Source organism: Camarhynchus parvulus, chromosome 19 (genome assembly GCF_901933205.1).
Source record: "Camarhynchus parvulus chromosome 19, STF_HiC, whole genome shotgun sequence".
NCBI classification, from domain to species: Eukaryota; Metazoa; Chordata; class Aves; order Passeriformes; family Thraupidae; genus Camarhynchus; species Camarhynchus parvulus.
Window position 1 is genome coordinate 10,194,609 of NC_044589.1, and position 23,426 is coordinate 10,218,034.

A 23,426-nucleotide genomic window follows, 5' to 3' on the forward strand; every position below is an offset into this window, starting at 1 on the left:
CTTTATTTTTTTTTCTCCTTTCCACTTTTTACTCAACTGGCCCCCGTGTTTACAGCTCGCTGCAGCACAAATCCTTATTTCATGTCACCCACTGGCCCAAGCTGTCCCCACTCACTGTTTCTCCTAGACAAGTTAATAAGATGGAAGGCTCCCCGGGGGCCTGGAGCCAGCCAACATTATCACTTGGAAGCAAGGCAGAAATACTGACACATCGGAAATGACTTCAAGCCTATTAATTACCCTTTCTTCTCTGGCAGATCTTTGAGAGAGAGCTTGACAAATTGAAAGGCAGCAGAGAGCATCCTCCCCGTCCCAGGAGCCCCTGCCCACGCCAACAACAGCAAAACACACATCCCCCCAAAAATTATTTGTTTTGCTATCAATTAAATCATCAAAAATTAGCTGAGGCAGAGGCTGCCTGCCAGTGACAGATCTCCCCTTCCTGTTTGTGCTCCTGTTTCCAGAGGCAAGAAGCAAGTCACAGAACATGGAGCGCTGGCACAGCTCTCCCACCCAGCAGGGGACACGGAAAACGCTGCTGCCCTGGGAAAGTTTGGAGCTTTCTGCTGCTGAATGCCAATGATCTCCACTCACACCACCCAACCCGTGCTGTAAAACCCCCTGAACATCCTGCAGCCCCTCCCTCAAAATGTATTTTCAAATCCTCGCTGGCATAATTGATCCTAATTATTATAAGCATTAGATATTAAATGCATTCCTACATGCAATGTGGCTTCAACTGTGGGCTTTCAGCAAAGTCTATTGTATAAATAAATGACTGGATTTCTTATTCAAAAGCTTCAGATGTGACAGTATTAATTCTGATGCAAAGTAGCCACGCAAGTCGAGATAAAGTCACTACCTGCCACTACGGCTTTATTTTTAAGGTGATTTCCATAATTTCTGGTTCAAAAAAGAAAAAAAAAAAAAACAACTTCCAAAATAACTGGAACAAAACTCTTTGGGCTGCTACCTAGAAAACTATCATTAAATCATTTGTTCAGTTTTTATTAGTATCATTGTAATTAAAGGGAATCATATTTCAAAAACATCTCTTCAACAGCACTTATCAAACCCCATCCCTGCAGCCTATCAATTAGGATTACAATAACCTCGCTCCCTTGTTGCCTTTGCCATTAGCATTTTGATTGAATGGCTGTTGAGAAGTGACTGGTACCAGAAGATTGTGTTCACAAAGTAACGTTTCTTTATTCGCTTCCATTGAAGCTTGTCTAGTTGTCTCCAGTTCCTACTCAAAAGAGACAAGACAGTTCCAAAAGCAGTAATTTTGATGCAGGATTATTTTTTTTTTCTTCTCAGAGAGGTGAGATAGATTGGGTTAGGCTGGACAGAAATGCTGTTAAATCACCTGGGAGCAGATGTGGGGCTCTGGCCTCGCTGCTCTCCAACCCCACAAAGCTGTCAGGGCAGGAATGGCCACAGCCACGTCCCCAGCACCTGGGGAGCACCTCCAGCCTCTGCTAACACCCTTCCAAGGGATCCCATCAATATTATTATTATTATTATTATTACTATTATTATTATTATTATTATTATTATTATAATTATTATTTATAATGCCTGAACGACCTGGGGAAGTTTTCAGCTATGTTCATTGCTAATAGTATTGAATGTTAAATGTTAACAACTTATCAGCCAAGCCCTGGCACTTTGGGAGTGCAAGGGGGAGAGCTCTCCTGCCATGAGAACAGCACTAACGAAGGGCAGAGCAGCAACCAATGTCATCAGGAGGGGGATGGATGCATTCCACCACTGCATGAATTATAACAACCAGAGTTCATTAAATCCAGCACATTAAAATAAAAATGACCTGCCACGTCAGACAGTTCTATTTACTGATATTCCCACTGCTGATGTCCCCCCTGATAAATCACATTTCTGTGGCACCACCAGCAGTTATCCAAAAACATTTCAGTTACTTGGACATGCAGGAAACTCCAGCAGTGCTGGGCTACCCTACCAAAACATCCCATGGCCAAAGTTCAGCCTGACAGCTCCGAGGGGAAATAAAGTGACCCCTGCAGGCTCCCTGCGAGGACGGTCACTGACCAATAGAGAACTCAGAAGGGATGAGAGGGGAGTGTCAGAGCTGCTGGCACTGACCCTGGCAGCACCTCCACCCTGCAAAGCTGTGCTGCCCAGGGGTCACTCCTGCTGTGCCTCCTCCCCTTGCTCAGCCTCCTCCACCCCAACCCAGCTCCTGCATCCTCTCCAGAGCCTCTCTCCTCTCTCCTCCAGCAGCTCCCTCTTTGCTGGCAGGCAGCCAGGAGTGTGTAATGGTGCCAGGTAGCAATTTCATTTTTAAAACGCTCTTATCAAAGATTTAAGGTGAAAGATAAGAAGAGCACACTACATCATCATAAAGGAGACATTGTATAAGGCATAGTATTTTACAAATCAAAACAGTTATCAAAATGAAAAGGTATGAATATAAAAACAAATGGAGCCTGTGCTGTGGAGAGGAGGGGAGGGAGCTCTGGGTTTGGGGAACTGATCAAATTTCAGGTTTTCTTGACAAGTCTCAAAAGCCTGTGAAGAACGGGAGCAGCAACACTTCCCCTGTCATTTTAAACCAGAAATAAAATGTCAGGTACATTTACAGAGAGCATATACACACACACTTATTTATATGCCTTTTCATATAAATAGATCTATAAATATAGATACATATTTTTCATACCATTACCCACGGCTGTTGGGTGCTTTTATCAAAGTCATCTGACCTGGAAAGCATCTGTTGTTAATACCACTGTTTTATTATTTATCAAATCCATTTCTTCATAGAATGACTAATTTCATACCCACAGCTGCTCCCATCTTCCCTGTGCAGCTGCTCCTTCCCCAGGCAGGTTTGCAGCCCATCTCCAGCTCCCACACCCTCCTGCTGCTCCCAAACCTCCTGAGCCACAGGGGCAGGTATGGAACAGCCTCTGTGCCCCTGCCCTGCAGGGAAGGGGCAGAACGAGGCCAAAGGGCCAGGGGAAAACCTGTGGGATACCACCAGGGGTGGGGGAATGGGAAACAAACCCCACACTTGTGTAATCTGACTTTTTTGTTTTCCTGCAATTGCATCCAGGCAGCACAAAAGCAAGTATTTTTTACCTCTTTATCAGTTTGGGTTTAGCCTGAGGAGGAACAGAGCTGCTAGAACAGGAAGAGAAATGGCAAAAGCCAAGCCCCCACCAAGACTTAGAGTGGTTTTAGCTCATCCAGGCTCCCTGTGAGCTGACAGGGGAATATTTGTTGCCACAAGGAAGCCAATTCTCCTGCCAGGCTGCTCCCTACGGATCCTGCCCTAATTTCCAGTGCTCTGTGGACACGTGTGGAGCACACGTGTGTTCATGTGTGACTCCTGCAAGGGGCAGGGAGGGAGATTTCACCACCAGGGCATTGCTGTGACTGAAGTCACCTCTCAACCCCACCTGACTGACTCTGGGGCTGGCAGTGGTCCCAGTGAGAGTAAATATGGAGAGATGGTTCTGTGGTCACAGCGTGAGCCACAGACCCAGCTGGATCCACACCCAGCGTTCCCACTGCCACATGTGACCTGGGATTCACTGGGATAGCACAGGGCTCCATTCCCAAACCCCTGCAGAGGGGTCTGGAGTCACCCAGGAGGGCTGAGGGGGGTTAATGGCACTGGATCTGCTCACTCCTGGTTCCTCCCGCAGCAGAGAACTCAGCAAGCTCTCAGAACTGGGAAGGTGCTTGAAAATGGGGAGCAATCTGTGAATTACTACCCTGGCTGAAGGTAGTTTTCTGGTCCAGAAAACACTCAATAAATTAAAAAGATAAAACCCACAGCCCAAATGTGCCGACCTGCAGTTTTCTGAAAGAAGCAGTTTTTCGACTTATTCTATCGGATCCAGTGAAAAAAGTGCCAGATGTTCTTACTTCAGCTTATATATACAAAAAACATACAGGATAAGCAAAAATCACTCCGTGCCAGGACATTTAATCAAACTAATTAAAGAAATCTTCCATTTCCACCCCTGACAAGTCCTCCTTTGGCAGCAGAGTCACTTGGAGCTTTTGCCTTGCACAGACAAGCCTGGGAGCCATAGCACACACCTGAGCTCAGGTACCTGCCCAGGGCACCTACAGCTTGGATCAGCCTCCCCCCACACTGCCAACACTTCAACATCCAGAAACAGAACCACACCAGGGATGTGAGGATGGGGAGAGCAAGTGGTGGAGCCTGCTCTGACAGAGGCTCAGGGGCAAAAGCTTCGCTCCCAGCATTATCTGTGTAACCTCTGTTTCTGCTGAATCTCAAGATTTCGGGGATAGGGGATGTGTTATCTGTTTGAACAGATCACCAGGAGGCTTTTACATATGGCAATGACCTTGTACAATTCACGGCTTCAGCAGCACTGGGCACAGCTGACAGAGAACACTCACTGTGGGTGACAAAGCAGCCCCTTTCTGCAGCATCCTCCTCACCTTCCCCACAAAAACCCCAAAGATTCATTACCAAACCCAACCAATGGAAAGCACAGGTGTGTGAAGAACAAAAGCTTCCCCTGGGCACCTTGGAGAGGACCTGCCCAGTCTGTGACCCACAGGAAAGGAGCCAACACTCCAGGGAGGGAGAGAGGCAGCATCTCTCCCTGTTTCCCTATCACATTTTTGGGCATGCTGCGAGAGCTGCCTCTTCCCTCAAGGTCACCAGGCTGATTTTAATTCTGCCTGTTGTATGCACACTGCCCGTCTATGGAAATGTTGCATTTTGCTCTCCTCCTGTTTCTGGCCTTTCCTCAATTAACATTTCCAAACAGTCCCACAAGGCTCAGAGTGCTCCCTGCTAATCACTTGGCTCCTGCATTCGGGAAGCAAAAGGGGCTGGGTTTTCATCAGCTGGGTAGATTCACAAGCAAGAACTCATTTGTGGCTTTTAGGGTTTCTTTCTGCTCAGAGATCTCCAGGATTTGTGCTAATTTCTCTGTCACTCAAGCTGGCAGTGACAGTGACAGCGAGAAGGCAAACTGGGCTCGTACTGAATGACCTCGCTCCTCAAGGCAGCCTCAGCTGGGCACACGGCGCGGCGTCTCCAACACAAGCTCACCCCCTGCAAGTGTGACAGAACCATGAGCACCATCTAGAAAACTTCAGAAATATTTGCACAGCCCTCAATTTACGTTTCCTGAAGAGATCAGACTTCCCTGAGTGCTGCTCAAGTGGAGCCTCTCCCCTCCTTCAGAGGAAGCATCCACAGACGGCTCCTCCTCGGGGCAGCGGCTCGCTCGTCTCTGACTCTGGGTGGAATTTTCATTACGGGTACAAAATTAAGCAATGAGGTCTGACAGACAGCACAGAGCTGGGCAATTACTGCAAGCCTCAGGTGGCATTACGCAGCGTGAGGCCAGGGGCAGGATGGCTGTAACCACCTGAGATGTTCCATGATCTCCTGCAGGAGCGCGGCCAGGAGCCTGGTGTGCTGTTCTGAGCTGGGATGGGCGCTCACACTGGCCTGGCTCTGGTTATTTTTACACTTCATGTCAGGTGCCCCCACGCAGCAGCCACGGCACGGCCAGGAAATTATGAGAGGGGAGAAGGAGCCAAGAATTGGCAGCTTTTCCTTTTTGCTTTGTGTTTATTAACACAAAAGAGAGCTGGGTGAGCCACGGGCACGGCGCTGCCCCAGGGGACACTCACATCCCCACACCTGGTGAGAGCCTAAGGGGGGCAAACTGGTGCCAAATGGGAATATTGGGAAGTGGCCCCCAGCCCTGAAAGCAGAGCAGCTCTCCTCGTGCTGCTGCCATCCCAGCTCCCAGTTTGGATCCCCAGCTGGAGGAGAACTGGTGACACGGAGCAGAGGTGTCAGCACTGCTCCGCAGCCTTGCAGCCGGTAATGTGTTTAAGAAATGAATATTTATAAGCTGGATGTAATATTAAAAACACACACATATAAAATATTAACATGGCACATGTCACTGCTGCAATCCAAACAGACAGGTGTGACTGATGGTGTTCACTGATAGGTGTGTAAATGGTAAATAATATTAACTAATGAATCTCTGCAGCCCTCACGTGAAGTTTAGAAGCAAATATTTGCTTAAAAATCTCTCCAAGCCCCCTGTGGGCAGCTGCTGCTCCCCCGACCCCCTGGAGGAGATAAACACTCCTCAGCTGTGCCACCAAGGGTTAAACTCTGCTCCAGCCCCAGTCCCCAGGATGGATTTCAGCGAGGGAGCCCAGCACAGCCCTGGCCCTCTCTGGAGCCCCATTTGAGAAGTGATCCAGCTGACAGGGGAATAACAGCCCAGCTCACCTCGGGAAGCAACAACAATAACACTGCCTCCATTTAGAGCCTGTGGCACACTTCTCATCCAAAGCCCTTAAAGCATTTGTGTTTTAAAACAGCATCACTGCCGTGCCTGTGGATGCTCTCCCCAAAGCTGTGGGTCAAACCTGCTGGAGCAGCTCTCCCTGAGCCCTGTCCTCCCAAAAAGCACAGTCTGGGAGCTGAGGGAAGGCTCCCTCCAAGCACTTCTAAGGATGCTCAGTGCTACAGCCAGGCTGCTGCCAAGAAAAGCTACACTCAAAATGATCAAATTAGGCAATTATTTCTATATATTTTAACTACTCTTTTCTCAAAACTGCCTGGGGATGAGTTTTTAAATGCACATGACCTTGCTTGACTTGAGGGAGATGGCGATAAACAAATAATTACAGTGACTTAATTATATTTATATCTCATCTATAAAAATGTCAATTATAACTTCAGAGATCAACTCCAGAACCGAGGTTTTGGCAGCTGGACAGAACACAAAAGGCTATTTTTCTCCTCAGAAAAGCCTCCTCCTTGGCCAAGGCACAGCCAATATCTCTCTAACAGCATCACTCCTGACTGTCCCAAGAAGCACAAACTGCCAATTGTGCCAACTGCTTCCACCTGGACAGTAACACCCATGCCCTGAAATCTGCTGGATGGACACAGCACAGCCATGGAGCTCAGCCCTCCCCTTCCTCCCTGAGAGCAGAGCCCCTGTGCTCTGGTTTTGGTGGGATGGGGGCACCCACCTTTCAGCCTGAGCTCTGTGGGTTCAGGTAAAGCCCACCCTTGGGCACACCACGAGGGTACCAGCAGCGTCCTGGTGCCCCCCTGCAAGGAGCTGGGAGCCAAGGGGATGCTGAGCCAGCCTCCAGCCCTGCCTGGGCAGCTCCTCACAAGCCCAGGGAACAGAGAACCGTGCAGAGGCTGCAGCAGCCCCAGGGAGGGAGCGCAGAGCTCAGTGCCCATCCCTGGGCATGTCTGAACCCCCAGCACCAGGATGCTGTCTGCACCCTGCAGACAGCCTGCCTAGCGTTAATTTTGTTTAGTTTTTAAGATTAAAGGAGCCCAAATCACACGTTGTCACTTCCCTCCTCTCTCCACTGCCACCCTTAACTGTGCAAGAGGGTTAATTGATGTGAAAATAACTCTGGGGGCTGGACAGCTTTGAAAAACATATAGTATTACACTCAGTCCTGCAATTACAGCTTGGGGGGGTCACTCACTCAAAATCTTGGGCTTTTTGTGAGTCCAAGACATGGGGCTGCTGTGCTGAGGGTCCTGGACAGCTCCTGGAGCGGCTGAAGGCTGCAGGCACCCAGGGAACGAGCACGGGCTGGGCAGGGATCACCTGGGGCTGGGACCAAGGGCATCCCACTGAGGTGAGGAACCACTGGACCCCTTCTCCTGGCTCACCTCACCTCATGCTGGGATCAGCTCAGGACAGCCCACTCTGGCACCCCTGCACTGATCTAACTGTGCCTTCCTCCCTCCCTGCTCCTCCTCGTGCAGCCTCTGCTGGGTCTGGTGCTTCTGCTCAGCTTGGCTGGGAACAACAAACCCTCTGCACAGCCCAAGGGCACGGCCCCAGCCCAGCACATTGAAATGCTTCCTGGAGCTCCTCTCCGTAATGAAGTTAGAAGGACATCATCATCCTGCCAGGCTCCCTCCACCCCCAAAGATCAATAACTAATGCTGAACTCCAGATTTTATCTGCACTTCGCAAGGGTAACAAAATAACACCACCCTCCTTTTTTCCCCTTTCTTTCCAATTACTGAATCCTTTCAAGATTGACCCAGTAATTTTCAGCTCTATGAAATTTTAAGCAGTGAAGAAAAGTGACAGAAGCGATCTGCCAGAATGTTGGGAGAACTTTTGTGTGTGTATTTTAGAAGACTGCAGGAATACAGTAGTACAGAAATAGAGGATCACCAACCTTTCTTTCCAAAAAAAAAAAGGCACCTAAACAAGCTGACCCAGGGATATTTATTTATCAAATGCTGTTTTTTTGTGTGCCCACAGCCAGAAGAACCCCTGGAAGGAGACATCCCAGTAATTCTAGGGATTGTCTTGCCTACAATACACCAAAACATAACCACTCCAGTTAAACACAGATTTTGCAGCCTGCCTTTAATATGGCTAAACAGATCAGCACGAAATGCAAGAGCTGAGTCTTATTTTCCTTCGAGAACATCCAGGAATAGCTGGACATTAAAATACCCCTGGCAGAGACACAGCATGACTGGCCTGATGGCATTTCTAAGGTTATAGAATCACAGAATCATTAAGGCTGGAAAAGACCTCCAAGATCAAGTGCACCACAGACACTAAGTGCTCCCTGCCAGGCATGAAGTTTTATTTTGGGTGGGGTTTTCCAGGCAGGGTGAGCAGTTTTGAAAACCCCTCTTGCCCTGCCTGGTTCAATCCCTGCATTTCCACCGAGCAGTGCCGGTGCAGGTGAGTTCCACACTGCCCAAATCCACACACAGGAGCAACACACACGTGCCAGAATTATGTCAACAAACCCTCTCCATTTTCTTGCAAGGAAATTTATCTCACCTTCTAGCAGTGGGAGTGAATTTTAATCCTCCTCCCTTGCCCTGCCCACGGTGATTATTGCAGGCAGAGACCAACGGCAGCAAACCACAGCGGATATTTTATCTGCCATTCCTCCTTCCCCTGGCTAATTTGAAGATACAGATTGCAACCCACAAGTGGTTTTAAGAATTGCCATTAACACTGTTGCTGCACACTGGTGCATTTTAAACACGCTTCCACCACAATCAGAGTGCCACAATTTGTAAAATCTGGGGTGATTTTATCGGCGGTGGAGGCGGCAGAACTCACTTCATTCATCACCACAGCCCTGAGCCAGTTCATTAGGCTGATTAGCGCTAGCTACCTGTGCAGAGCAGGAAGAAATGCCACAAAAGGCTGGATAAATTCAAGTGTGAGGATGAAGAGGACTCTTACTCTGCCTTTTGTACTTGATTTTTCCTCCCACCTGTGCTTGGCAGGGGAAGGGCCCGCAGCTCAGCCCCCTCTGTCCTCTGGAGCTGTGCAGCCCCTCTTCCCCGCTCACAGAATTTTGGCTAATCCCACAAACAGGCAGCACTGCCCTTCTCCCAGCCGTGGGTAAGCCTGTTCCCTGGGATACAGCCTCCCCAACAGAGCTGAGTCTCCTGAGTGCCACAGAGCTCCTTTCTTCACCAGGACAGGGACTGCAGCCCAGCCTGGCCCTAGAGGGACAGACCTGGGTGCACAGTCTGACTCTGGGGCACAGGGCAGGTTGTGGGGGAACATCACCTCCACCCAGGGGCATTTGGAGCCTGCTTTTGGTCTTTAGGGGCTTCTAGTTCCTCCCCACTTAGACCTCATCCAGGAGCTTACACAGGGAGGCTAATGCAGAGCAAAATGTCATGGCTTGCATGTAGGAAAAACAAGCTATTAAAAAAATTAGCCAATAAATTCAGGGAGTTCCCAGGGGGTAAAAAAAAAGATGACCTGCTGCCTCTCATCTTCAACACACATAGTGGGAAAAAAGGCCTTTGAGGAAAACCCAAAAGGTTTCAGAGCAGCTAAGGTGCCCCCCAGACCTGCAGCCCTCATCTTCAGCAGACCTCTACTCCTGGAAAGTCAGTGGAAAGATGGTTTTGGGCAAGGAATGCATCCTGCGGGGCTCATTAGCCAGGCTCAAGCCTGCAGGCTCCCCAAAGAGCCCAGAAATGCTGAAGCAGGGCTGAGGCAGGGCTGCCAGAGCAGAGCTCAGCACTCCCAGAGCACAGACACCAACACTTGCTGTGCCCTCCTGCCTGGGAAGTGCTTACAGCAGCACAGAGCCAGGCACAGAGCAGGGTCACCTTGGCAACACCAGCCAGGATCCTGCACGGGAAGGGCTCACACAGCCCTGCTCTGCTCTCCTGACCCTGCAGAGCCTCCTGCCCACCCTGGCAGCACAGCCTGGCAGGGCAGGCACAGCGAGCTGAGAGCACAGAGAGCTTGGTGGGCAGGAGCAGAGCTCACAGCCAGGGGGGAGCCCAGCCCTGGGTTTGGGACATCTCAGCAAATGGAGACACCTGCAGCTGTGTCAGAGGCCAAAGCTGCTGAGTGCCCCCCTAGCTGGGAGCTGAGCCCCCCAGCTGCCCCCAGACCACAGGGCCATGGGGCCCTGGTGCCCAGCACCAAAGCAGCTTTTAAATGCAACAAACACCGTGCTGAGACTCTGAATGGAGAGGAGTATTTATGGCCCACTTAAGGGGGATTTCATGGGGAAGGGTGGAAAATTCCCTGGATATAAAAGGAAGTTGTCACGGGTTGAACTTTTCAACCTAAGCAAGAGCTTTGAGGAGGTCCCTGTTACACATGGAAGGGCACTGCCTGCTCACACAGCCTCCCTGGCTGGAGGAGCTCATCTTCCTGAGCAAGGCTTTTACTCACTGCTGCTGAACTTCCCAGGTACTACAATCCCTGGCTTTGGCCATTAGACTGAGCAGGAAAGCCACTCCTAACAAGAAAATCCACGTGCCTGGGGCATTCCATGCCAACCACCCCACCTCTGCTACCTGCAGGACAGAGGATTTAGTGCCATGGATTTAGCCACTGGCTCATCTCACTGGATCTGGTTTTTGCTCCCCCATGCAGAAGCTGCCACACACTGTGAGGCCAGAGCCCCAGTCCCTCTTACCTCTATGCCTGTTGGTCGTCTTGTCAAACATTAGCATGGCATCCTCTACCTGCAAGACAAAGAGGGGAGAGTTGTGCTTTAACACAGCTGGCACCTCAGACACAGCACACACCAGGGAGGGGGGCAGGCAGCAGCAGAACCCCTCGGGTCTGGCCAGGGGCAGCTTCTCCTGCTGGAAACCTGTTGCTTTCCCCTCCCTGCCCTGCCTGACAGCTGATCCTGAAGCAGAGCAGTGACCACTGAAATGCTGGCCCTAAACAGCCAAAAATCTCAGCAGCATTCCCACTCCACATCAATCCCTGGCCGTGCCTCATCTCCCTTCTGTAGGGAGACCAGGAAGGGCCCAGGCAGGAAGCATGGATGCAAATCCAGCCCATGACTCCTCCAAATTTAGAGTCACTGTCTTGGTTGAGAACTGGGTTAAAAGAGGTATGAGCAGGGTAAAATCTGGTCAGCCAAGAAAGGTATTCAGAGGTTTTCAAAAGGGCTTTTCAAAAGCTGCAGGAGAGAGGGGAGAGGGAGGAGGGAGAAACTTTAATTCGCATCAGGCTCGGCATTTCCACTTCAGAAGAGAGATGACTGATGAAACGTATTGAAGTGCAACCAAATTGCTTTCAACTTTCATTAGGATTTGCATGATTTATTCCACCTCCATTTAATCTGTGCAGCCACACCTAAAATTTTGCACTTATTGCACAAGGATGTGGTGCTGGGGTTGATTCCCCAGCGTTATCACACCTTGAGCTGCTGCTCTGAGGCTGCAGGACGGGGGCAGGCGGGTCCATGTGCCACTGGACATGGCGTGGGCAAGCTCTGAGATGAAATTACAGACTTGCAATTCCCTGTTGTAAACTCAGGGATGATGAAAACCTCTAACACTGAATTACAGAACGTGTTGCAGGAAGGGAGAAGAACTTTAAAGAAAAGGTTTCATGCTCTAAAGCACTCCACTGCTTGTCTGGGGTGTGGCTTTGGGATTTTTGTTTGTTATTTGTTTGAGGTTTTTGGATTTTTTTTCCATCAGTATTTTTTCTGTACTTCCTTGGGCTTTCTAGAAATCATTTATTTCAGCTAAGTGATTTACAATGCAGTTACATGCTCTCCTCATCCCACACAGTGCCACTGAAGGGTCCACCTGTCCCCCCAAGTGTCCTCTTAGGCAGCAGACAGACATCCAGGCTCTGTCTGTGAAAAATTTCTCAGCCTTGGCTGGGGAGAAACAGTTTGGGAAGGTGCTGAAAACACAAGCTGAACTTCCCTGAGGTTCTGAAGGACTGTAATTAATGTTCCAGGAGATTGTAAAAAAATATAGTGCAGCAAAACCTTACATGATGCCTGAAATTCATCTGAAAACCTATCTCTGCTTAAGTTCTTAACTTTTTTAGCCAAAGTGGTTTGTAGAAAGTGCCAGCAGTGGCCTGAAAGGGTGCAGAACTGCAGGTCTCCTGATACCCATCTTGACTGAGACTAAAGATGCTGATGCACTGAAAAACCCAAACTGCACTAAGCACAGAGCCCTCTGTCCTGCTGTCTGTCTGCCCTCCAAGGGGGAACACTCACCAGGATGAGCAATACCAGGAGGCAGATAAGGACCGGGCTGCCCTTCACCCTGCTTATCTCTGCTCCAGGGTTATGTTTGCTCAGCAATCCTTATTTTTCATTCTCACAGGTCTTGGCCTCACTGGAACCAAAAATTACACATTGCACCTGCTGCTGCTTCCCTGGGGCATCACAGCTCCTCTGTCCCCAACCAACCCTGCTGCAAAAGGTTCAATATGGAATTTTCCCCCTCCCACCCCATCCCAGAGCCCCAAGAGCCACTGCATGTGCAGGAGCACAGGGATGTCTCCTGTGCCCCCAGCCTGAGTGCAGGCTCCACTGTCCTGCCAAATGACACCTCCTCCTGCAAGGACACTGCTGGGGGCTGCTCCTGGCACCAGAGCCAGCCCTGCAGGGCTCAGGGGCTCTGGGTGCAGCCCTCAGCCACACCGGGCTCTGCAGTTCCCTTCCCTTCTCCCACCTGTCCAACACACCACCATCCTCTGGGCAAACAGGGCTCTGTGCCATGTGTACCAAGCTGGAATGATGATCTTGGCAGGCATCTTTTTGATGCAAATAAATCCCCATTAGCAGTGCCAAGCACGGGCTGCAGGGCTAATCCAGGAGGGAGGTTCCTGGGGCCCCGAGGAGCACAGGCACCCTGCAGTGGGCACCAACTGCTGGGATCAGGGCCGGGCAGCAGCTCCTGGAAAAGGGGCAGCCCTGACACTGCACACATGAAACCTGCACGGGGGAAGCGTCTCTGCAGCTGAGTTCAGACGTGGCCCAAGTATGCCTTGAAGAAAAAATGATCAGTGGGGTGTTCTTTGAGCCAGCTGGTGCCCTTTCAACAATGTCTAATTGGTTATCTTTTCTCTTTCCTAAGGTCAGAACATTTTATCTCCGTCTCTGCCCTTTTTGTGCTTACCCCACCCTGCGTTATTTTTTAGGGCAGGCATTGTAGGAGAAGAATAGCCTCTTTCCTCCATAGTCCAGTGACACAATGAGACTTCTTGAAACCCCCTGAATAGATAAAGTGCGGTGGCAAAAGGAAAATTCTATTAACGCTTTGCAAAATAAAACATCTGAGAGCTGGTGAGACAAGCAGGAGAGGAAAATCAATGTGGAGAGGGCAGCGCGCTCAGAAAAACTTTTCACCAGTTGCAAAAAGGTGGTGAGGGTATGGGAGGGAGGGGGGAGAGAAACTTATTAATGCAGAAAACCCATCAATGGTATGGAAATCTGGCAGAACAGCAAGAACTCAAACTAGAAGAATTTGAATATACAAAGGGCTGAATAGAATGAGCAAACCACAGTGCCTCACACACACAGCCCGTTTCTCACGGTTCTCTGGGAGGCAAACACAAGCGGCTTGTTCGAGTTCTCATCAGGGAGAAAGAAGGGACACAGTCAAGGTAACCGCCAGTAAACCCTGCACTAAGCAAATTGATCCCTGTTTCAGGAGAAGGGATAAAAAAAACCAGCCCACAGCCGAAACTCGAGCACATTCAGGGGCTGTGGCTGCCCAAGTAACCCCTCCCCAGCCCCTGTCTCGCCCCGTGCTTTAGAGACGCTCAACTGCAACTTCTCCAGGTCTCAGCTCAAAACATGCCGCTCACACTCCGCACACAAGAGGCAAGGAAGGTTTTTCCTGGGCTAGAAGCAGGACTGGAAGATGGAATTGCCACCTGCAAGGCTTGGCCATCACCCACCATGTGCTGCTGGCTGGAGCCCAGCCCCAGGCAGGCCCTGGATGCCCCAGCACAGGAGGGGAGGCTGAGCCACCCCCACCCAGGGCACTCAGACAGCAGCAGGGAACCCACAGCCCAGCTCCTCACATGGAGCACGGCTCCAAATGGAGCCTTACAGGAGCTGATTAATGCAGACTCATCCTGGGCATCGAGCGAGAGGTACAAAATGAACAGTCTCAGAACTCAGGGTAACTAAAAAAAAAAGCAGAAAACAAAGGCTTGCCAGTGAACACTGGTTACAAATGGACACTTCAGGCCCCCAGACTCCTCTGTCCCAGCACAGCCCATCCATACAGCCAATGCAGACCCAGTTTCTTACATAAAGCCTAACTAATGGGCTTTAGTTTATTTAACTTCTTTTTTTTCCAATCCACTTGGGGCTCTGAGAAAAGGAAGGGCTCTACCACTTCATTACTCACTGCCTGGAAGGAGGAATAGGGGAGAATAGGAGGAAAGAAAAAAAACCTGGAGGAGCCAAAGGCTTTAATAATCCTAACAGTTCCCAGGGTTATTTAAAATATGCCCAACCAGTTCACAAAAGGCTCCACGGAGATAAATGTATTTGATTTTCTTCCACTTTAATGGAGGCATACATTTAAAGCAACAAAACCAGGGTGACCTAAATAAAATGACTATTAATTGTACTCAGAAAGTCTCTGAATTTAATGCAAGTGATCTAGCCCAGCACAAGAACACACAGCATTCTCCAGTCATTCCTCCTACTTTCCTCTTTGGGATTTTCAACTCCTCTTTTCCACGAGGAGCTGCTCAGACCCAGCACAGCCCCTGGTCACTCACAGTGTCACCAACAGGCTGAGTGCCCTGCAAAAGCCAGCACTGCTTCCAGAAGCATCTCCAGGGTGGTGCTGCAGAAACTGGAGCACGGTGCTGCCACTGAAACCAGAAGGACCAAACCAATTTTTTTTTTTTCTGGAAAACTTTAAGGCTCATCCTGTATCTCTCCAACTGCACAATGCCAGCAGGACACAGAGCCAAGAGGTGCCCATGGAGCCTCCTTGTGAAGCCAACCTTCCTGTACAGGGTGCCTGTGTGCACAGGAGCAACTCACCCACCACTCCACACCTCCACGTTCTGCTTCTTCCATTCGGGTCAAGTTTACCCCGTGAGTAAAACTTCCACAATGAAACCACCACAGCTGCACTGGAGGGACACACAGCAGCCTCTGTGCCTCCCCACCCAGCCCAGGAAGGCTTTTCCTGATCCAAGCCCCAAGTTTCCAACACATCCAGAGCAGGCTGAGGTGTTCCTGTGCTCCCCAAAGTGCCCCTGGGTGGAGGGGGCGTTTTCCACACTCCCAAGCAGATCTGGCACTGTGTTCTCCATCCCTTCAAGGTGAAGGAGAATTAGGGCGGACAAATGGATTTGCACCCGGAATGGGTCATGCTGGCAATTCCAGCTGGGGCTGGGGAGGGAAGGAACCACTGAAGGACAACTTTCACACAGTTCAGTTGTGCCTCTCCTCCCTGCATCCCCCACTCCTGAACTTTACAGGTCTATCGCCTCTTCTGCTCCTCCAAGAAAAGTGTGGTGGATATTCTGGTCTAATTCCTCAAACTATTTACCACACCGCACAACTCCTCCAATATTTTGTTTTCTGAAGCAGAAAAAGCTCTGAGCTGCCAGTGAACTGTCAGGTGCTGTTATTTGAAATGCGCATGTGAAATGCAAGCTCCTACAGATTTACAACCTCCCCCCACATAAATTAAGACAAATGCCTATTGCATGGCAGACAATTTGAAATGGCTCCACCACACCAGGCCTCCGGGCTTGATTACAACAGAATTAAACAAAGAAACAAATTATCCCCCCTCTTTCTGTCACACACACACCCCCTCCTCCCAGCACAGCGCTGTCTCCTGCCCAAGGGCTCCCCAAGCCCCCCTGACCATCACACCCAGGTTCCTTCAGCGCTGTCCCAGCAGGGATGACCCCACCAGACCCAACCCTGAGCGTGGCTGGTCCCTCTGCCACCACCCCTCCATGCTGACCCCACACTGGCCAGGGCTCCAGGCACCTCCAGGCTGGCAGCTCTGCTCCATCTTCCCAAGGCAGCCCTGGCTCCCAGCTCCCTGGGGAGGGATTCACCTCCCCTGTGCTCCCTGGGCTGCTGGGGGCACGGGGTGAGCTCCCCAGTGTGCCCTGGTGATGGATTGTGCACCACGCTAACAATCAATGCCATACTGTGCAAGCACAAATTCCAGTGCTGGCAATTTTTCCCCCCAGCAGTCAAGGCTTTAAAAAGTCTTCTTCAGCAATTATAGCTAATAAAACTACAATTTTATTCAACACACACATATCATTGTAACTAATTTTGCTCCATCAGGGCTGAAATTAAAACAGTCATTCAATCACGTTAATCTCAGGGCTTGCTCACCAGCCGTGCCATGGCAAAGAGCATCCCCAGTGCTTGCCAAAATGCACTGTGGCTACTGTTGGGCTTCAAAATGCTCCTGCAAAACACGAACACGTTACTCAACGCTTACTCTACCAAGGGGGATGTAAGAATGACTAATGCTCTCCAGAAAAAACAGCTTTCCACAGCAGGACAAATTAAACATGACTTCATGGACGATTTCTCATTAATTCCTTCTCTGGCATTAATAACAGGGAGTATTGATGAAAGCAAAGCTCCCATCAAGTTATAAACTATTGAGGACTCTTGGAGTGCTCCTTTACCTGCTGTCTTGACTGAGAGCTCCCCTTGTGCCCCCAGATTTCCAGCACCTGTTAGCTAACAACACCGACAGGGAACACAGGCTCTGGCAGAAAAAACCCCACCAAACCAATGAACAACTCAGAAACATGAGACAGCTCTTTCCTCAGCCTCTGGGGCTGCAGCAGAGAAGGAAGGTGGTGAGAAGAGCAGGGGAAAGAAGGCAGTGGCACAAGGCAATAACCTCTCCAGCAGCAGACTGGTTGGGATGGATGAACTCCAGGGACATTTCTGCAAAGGGGAGGACACACCCACACAGCCCGGGAGTGTCACTGGGGTCCCTGCACTGAATGGGACACAGAGTGGCATTGGGGATCCCCTCCCACGCTCGCCCTTCTCAGCTCTTTACTGAGGCCCCCATCTCCCTGCACACGTGCACAGACTCTGCATTATTTTCTGCAAACTTCCCCAACAACAGAACAACTTCTGGCAAGTGTTTTCTGGTGGAATCTACAACTGAATGAAGAACCCAAGCTCCATCATCCTGCTCCACGTGCCCTCCCCACCTGCCTGAGGGAGCCATCACCAAATAAAAACCCGAGGCAAACCCACACAAGGGGTACTTTTCAAATGCACACACAATAATTTTAACCATTCTTTTGGGGCTCACAGTGGGGCTGTTGGGTTTAGAGGTTTAAGCTTCTGACGCTGGAAGGCTGGAGAACTTCTGCTCTTTGGAAAGCAAAGGCTGAGAGCTCCGTGCAAACCCATCCCTCAGCTGAAGCTTGAACAGATCAAACATCACAAGAGCCACCAGCAGCAAAGCTCCAAGGAGCTCCTTCACTCCCTCAGGTGCCCTCAGGCCAGGTGGGCCCATGCAGGGCAGTGCCCAGGGGTGCCGTGGGGCAGGGCAGGACCCTCTCCTCCCCTCTGGGCTGGCGGCCCAGCAATGCCATGCTGGAACATTGCTCCCTCAGCACTCCAGCCAGCCAGGTGCGAGGCGTTGGCGATTTTACTTTCACGGAACATTAGGCACCGTCAGCAGAAATAATTCTTCCTCCCTTCACAGGGCTCCTTTGCATATTAGCGCTGCAAAGTTGCAATCTGTTTGCTTTTCCAAACACTACTCAGAGGTGCTGCCCACCAGGCCTGGCTGGAGCTGATCCTGAAGTGCCAGAGGAGGGGCAGCCTCCTCTCCTGAGGGGCTTTGCCAGCACCACTGCCTGCAAAGCCAGACTGAAACACGGGCCCTCCCTCCTGGCTGCAGCAACAGGGACATGGCCATTTCCTTCAATCACAGCACCAGTTCAGCACCAGCCTCTGTCCTGGGTGTGCTGCAGCCACAGCACTCAAGGCCAGAGGAGGCCACCAAGATGACCAGAGTAGGTTTAGAAGGGATATCGGGCAGGAATTCCTCCCTGAGGGTGGTGAGGCACAGGTGCCCAGAGATGCTGTGGTGTCCCATCGATCCCTGGCAGTGCCCAAGGCCAGGCTGGACAGGGCTTGCAGCACCCTGGGACAGGGGCAGGGGTGGCACTGTAATGTCCCTCCCCACTCACACCATCCTGGGATTCCAGGAACAACCTGTGGGCTTTCCCTGAGTGCCCTGAAGCCACACACAAAACCCAGCTCAGAGCCTTCCCTGCTGCTGAGAACACCGAGAAAAACTCTATTCACAGGAAACCCGGGGTGTTTTCACAGATGCCTTTGCAGCAGTCCCAGGGCAGGCCAGGCTCAGGGACACAGATCTGATTAAGAGACATCCTGAGCAAAGTAACAGGATCGGGTTTAAAGAGCTTCCTGCTGCCCTTCCGTAAATACCTGCTGAATAAGTGTGAAGATAAGACAAGGATTGCATTACGGGGCTTCCTGATGCATGAAGGGCTTTTTTATTGCCCAGATTTGAAAAAAAAAAGGATGAACAATTGCCACAGCCAGCTCCAGCTAAAGGCTCAGCTGCAGAATCAAACTTCGGTTTATTAGCAAAGGAAAACTCATCTAAGTTCTCTTTGACTGTAATGAAAAAAAAGTTTCATTTTATTTCCTGCTGGATCCTTTTCCCTTTTATTGTTCTTTTCATATACTGACTTGCATATTAAGGAATATTTTTCCAGGGATGTTTGTTCTAAACAGAACTGTCCTCCCTTGTTTTTGCACCCTAAATCAAACACAGCTTATCTCTCTACATTTAGGGATTTTTTTAATTTATGGAAAAACCATGTGCAAACCAGACCCTTGCTGTGACAATGTTGATGATGCTGCACTCAAGAAGGTGCCATTTTTTGGCCTGGGGGCCCAAGCCCTCCCTCCAAGCCTGGCTTTGCAGCAGGTGGAGGATGGTGGCTGCAGCAGCTCTGCCTGTGCAGAACACTCCAAATCCTCCCCCTGTGCGGCTGCTGACAGGGTGAGTGGTCAGAGAACTGTACTCTGACCAAACTCATTACCCTGATGACACACCACGTTTTAGAAATGACTTTGAGGCTGCAGGAGCAGTCCCCCCACACAGACAGGCTCGCTCCGGCAGCTCACAGCGCCCACGCACAGGAAGCACAAGTGATTCTCCACTGCCACAAATTAATGGTAAGAACAGGAGAAGACAAGTCCCTGGCTTTCCTTTCAGAACCTGCTTGGACAGACCAGAGCTATGCAACACCCAGAGCTTGGGATGTGGATTTTCCTGAGCTCAGAGCCCCAGCACATCCCCGCACCACCCACACAAGTTCGAGAGAAGAAATAACCAACACGAAGCACTTGCTCTGATTTCTGCTGCTCAGGGCTTTGGACTCTTCTTTACCTCTTAAAATACCCCAGTTAGTCTTGATGAGAGGGCAGGGGCCCAAAGCACTTGAGGGAATGATTCTCTTAAGCGTGTTCAGGGCAGAAATCATCATTATGTTAAATCAGCACTGTGTGGCTGCAATCGCCGCCGCTGCCCTGGCTTACAGGACGGGGAGCAGGGGACACGAAATGCCACTGCCACCACTCAGCACCTGGGGACACTCGCTGCAGCCTGGCCCTTCCAGCCCAGCTCAATCAGGGCACTCAGACAGGAACACCAGTTTGGGCAGCTGGGATGGGATTTTCAGGCAGCACCTTGATTCCCTTCGCACTCCGGAGCGAGCCACAGTAAATGCTGGGAAAGGCAATCCTGCAGGAGAGCAGGCTGTTAAGGCTGAATATAATATTCAAAAGAAAGCAATTCGTGGTGCTGCAGGGCTGGGCACAGCTCCTGTCCCCCTGCCCTCGGAGGTGTGTGCATCCTGCTCTGCCCGGGTCAGCCTGTTGGGAGAGGGGCTGAGTGCCCAGGAACCACGCTGGCTAAATTGAGATTTTACACGTGTCAACAACGCCAAATCTCATCAGCCTGACAGAGCCTCCTCACCCAGGCATCTGAAACCAAGGTTCAGCTGCAATGTTTAATTACCCCTGGACGGCATGGGGATTACAGGGTAATCACCAGAGCCGGGATCCTGGAACCACAGCACTCCTCTTTTAAAGCCTGCTGAAGGAAAAACAAGGGTTGCTGTTCTGAGAGGGCTTTTTTGTTGTTGAAGTCAATTCAACCTCCCGCTCCTGACATCACCAAAGTGCTTTCTGTGAGAAAGAAGCAATTTTCTTTAGTTTATAAATGAAAATTTAAAAAAGAATCCTCCTCTCCCACTCTTATTATCTGTGTAACGAGGACCCAGGCACAGGCAGAGAGGGAGAACTGTCCACACAAACACAGGACGGCCGAATAACATTTCACACGTGAAAATGGCCCAGAGTTTCCCAAAGGTGCCATTTCCATGTGTGCTGAACCCCTGGTGGCCACATGCAGGGGACATGTGTCTTTTCTCCTGTCTATTGCAGAACCAGTGCCCAGGTTCTGCCCCCCTCAAGCTGCTCCCACCTTTCCACTCCTTTTTCTCTCCAGGCCCTGGAGAACAACCCTGCCCTCCCTCCTCCCTCTCCGCAGGGCCCAACAGCTGCCTTTGAAGGGTTTGTTTGAAACCTCTTGGCTTCAAACACTTTTTATTTCTTGCCCAAAAGCTATTTGAATGGATTATGTCCCAGTGATGAATCTCTCCTAGAAACGTGACAAGAGCCTCTTGAATCACGGCAAACAGGCTCGGTAAATCAAACAAACGGCAAAAACGGGCAAAGAGAGGATTTGGGTGTTAAGAATGAGGTGACAGGTCCACACATCAATCCCTCCTGACTGACAAGATGTCCTTCCAAGATCGAGGGATATTTTTTAACTTTGCTTCCCTGACTCCACATTATTTCACAGAAATAACGCCAGATACAATAATTAAGCTGCGATCTTGGTGGATTGTTCACAATGATAATTCCACCTTTGTAATTCAGCTTCAAATAAACCCCCTTTGTTCTGTCTTATTACACAGATTCTGGTATCATTCAAGTATATTAACTGTAGCCTATTACTGTCACACAAAAATGCTCCCTGAGCCATAGCAAAAGGCTCCCCAGACAAAACTTTATGTCATGTTAATCCAAGCTTTAATAACGATGAGGATATATAACTGTATTCTAATTGTGCTTTGTGTTTCTGCATACAAAAATCAGAAAATATCAGAAGTGACAGAGGCAGCCTTCCTCCAGTCCAGCACCAGCTCCTCTCCAGGGTGGCTCTGCCTCCCTCCCTTCTCACTGAAACAGGGGCTAAAAGCAGTGGGGAGCAATTCCAGCCAAATCCCAGCTCACGCCAAACTCGAGCCTAAGGCACAGAGGGAAAACTGGGCTGGTGGTGCTAAGCGCTGCGGCTGCTACTGCAACAGAAATTAATACCCTCTAAAATAGCACTTAAACAGGGATAATCAGTATTATGGAAATTGTACATGTTTAATTCTTGAGTGTCTGCTGAAAACATTGCGTGATGAAGGACTGTGGGAAGCGGAGCGTTCATTCTGGAGCCAAGGCTTAAAATAGGCAAGGGAAAAGAAAGGGGGGAAAGAAAAGGAAAGAAAGAAAAATAACCTGGAAACAAGCAATGAAAAGACTCACAAATTTATAATTGGGCATTTCCAAGTGGTGGCTGCAAGCTGGGAAATGGATTTAAGGGAAAGTGGAAGGCTCTGTCGCACCCGACAAGGCTGAGGCAAATGTTCTCTACCGTATTTTGCTTGTGCTTTTGCTAACCCAGTTTTAAGTGCACTGGAAATTAGATTTATCCCCTCCCATAAGTAAAGCCACAGCGCTGATCTCACACCCAGATCCACGGCAGGCTGGAGCAGCCAGATTTCAACCTTGCTGTTCAGCTGGAGGACACAGCCCTGTGGACTCCTCCTCATCTTCATCCTCTGCTCATTTTCTACTGCAATCCCCCCACCTTATTCCTGGAAAATTTACTTCAGTGCGGTGTTCACTCAGTGAACAGAAGCAACATGTGAAAGCAGTGAAGCTCCAGGGGAATGGGAGAACAAGTGTGATGGATTTACCTCGGAAAATACCATACACCAAACACCCTAAAAAAGTCACCTTCTCCCAGCTCCTCTTTCACTCAAACCCTGAAGTTCCACAGCTCACCACTTCCTAATCACAAGAGGCACTAAAAACCCACCAGATCTCCAATATAATACAGCAAAGTATTCATTAACCTGCTGACACTGCAGCTTCCGGGCTCCGTGTTTTGAGGGTGTTTCCTACAACATGTTTAAAAAATGAAAATGAACAGTCTTGTGTAAATCACAAGACTCCAGAAACTGGAGTACTCAGAAGAAAAAAAAAAAATCCACTGAACAGCCTGAAACTCTTGATAAATCATGAAATTTGGCAGGACCCATCTGACAATGTTTATTTTTTTTCCCCCCAAAGTTGTACTATGCTCAACATTAGATCAAAACAGTTTTCTTTGGCAGACACAGGTTCTGCTCCGCACTCCCCTTCTCCCTAACACACCATATGGACTGTTCTTAATGAAATATATTTAGAGGGATAGTGAACCAGCTCAGCACTGGTGTAAGTGCTGCTTCTCTGCAAGTCAGGGACTAAAAAACATCATGTGTTTTTGGAACTATCACTTCTGATTTATAAGTCCTTAAAAGTGCAGTCAGTAAGCCCAGATTAAAATACCAAATAAAGCTTTAGTGATAGCAAACACACACACGCATACATATATAAAGTAAAATTGCTGCTATTTTTACAAATTGCCTTTAAGTAGCACAATATAAAGAGCCCAATGAAATGAGAAAAACTGGCTTGGGCAGCTTCAATACAGAAAAGATAACGAGACAAGAATTTATTAAAAAGTGAGAGGTGTTTTATCCTGCAGGGAGACAGGAAAGGCATTTCCAAGATTTCTAATATGCTCCTAGGATGGGTGCAATGCAAATATCTGCTGAGCTGGAAAGGAAAGCTGTACCATCACAGGGAGGGTGTCTGGGGAGTGAACTGAGGGGGCATTCATTGGTCATGGGGAACTGGGGCCAAGCCCCAGGGCAGGTCAGCTCAGCCTCCCTCCAGGCCATCTGCCTCCA

The 23,426-nt window shown here is 49.7% G+C and overlaps 1 protein-coding gene across 11 annotated transcripts in view; it reads right to left on the minus strand.

Moving 5' to 3' along the window:
* Positions 1–23,426, minus strand: part of MSI2 (musashi RNA binding protein 2) — a 196,862-nt gene that overhangs the window by 66,008 nt on the left and 107,428 nt on the right. For all 11 annotated transcript variants that reach the window (XR_004061280.1, XR_004061279.1, XR_004061281.1 and 8 more), the window contains exon 7: positions 10,984–11,032. Coding sequence is in view for 8 of the 11 variants with exons in the window: in XM_030962689.1 (XP_030818549.1) it covers positions 10,984–11,032 (49 nt within the window). In the remaining 3 variants the exon portion in view is untranslated. The remainder of the gene's footprint in view (positions 1–10,983; positions 11,033–23,426) is intronic.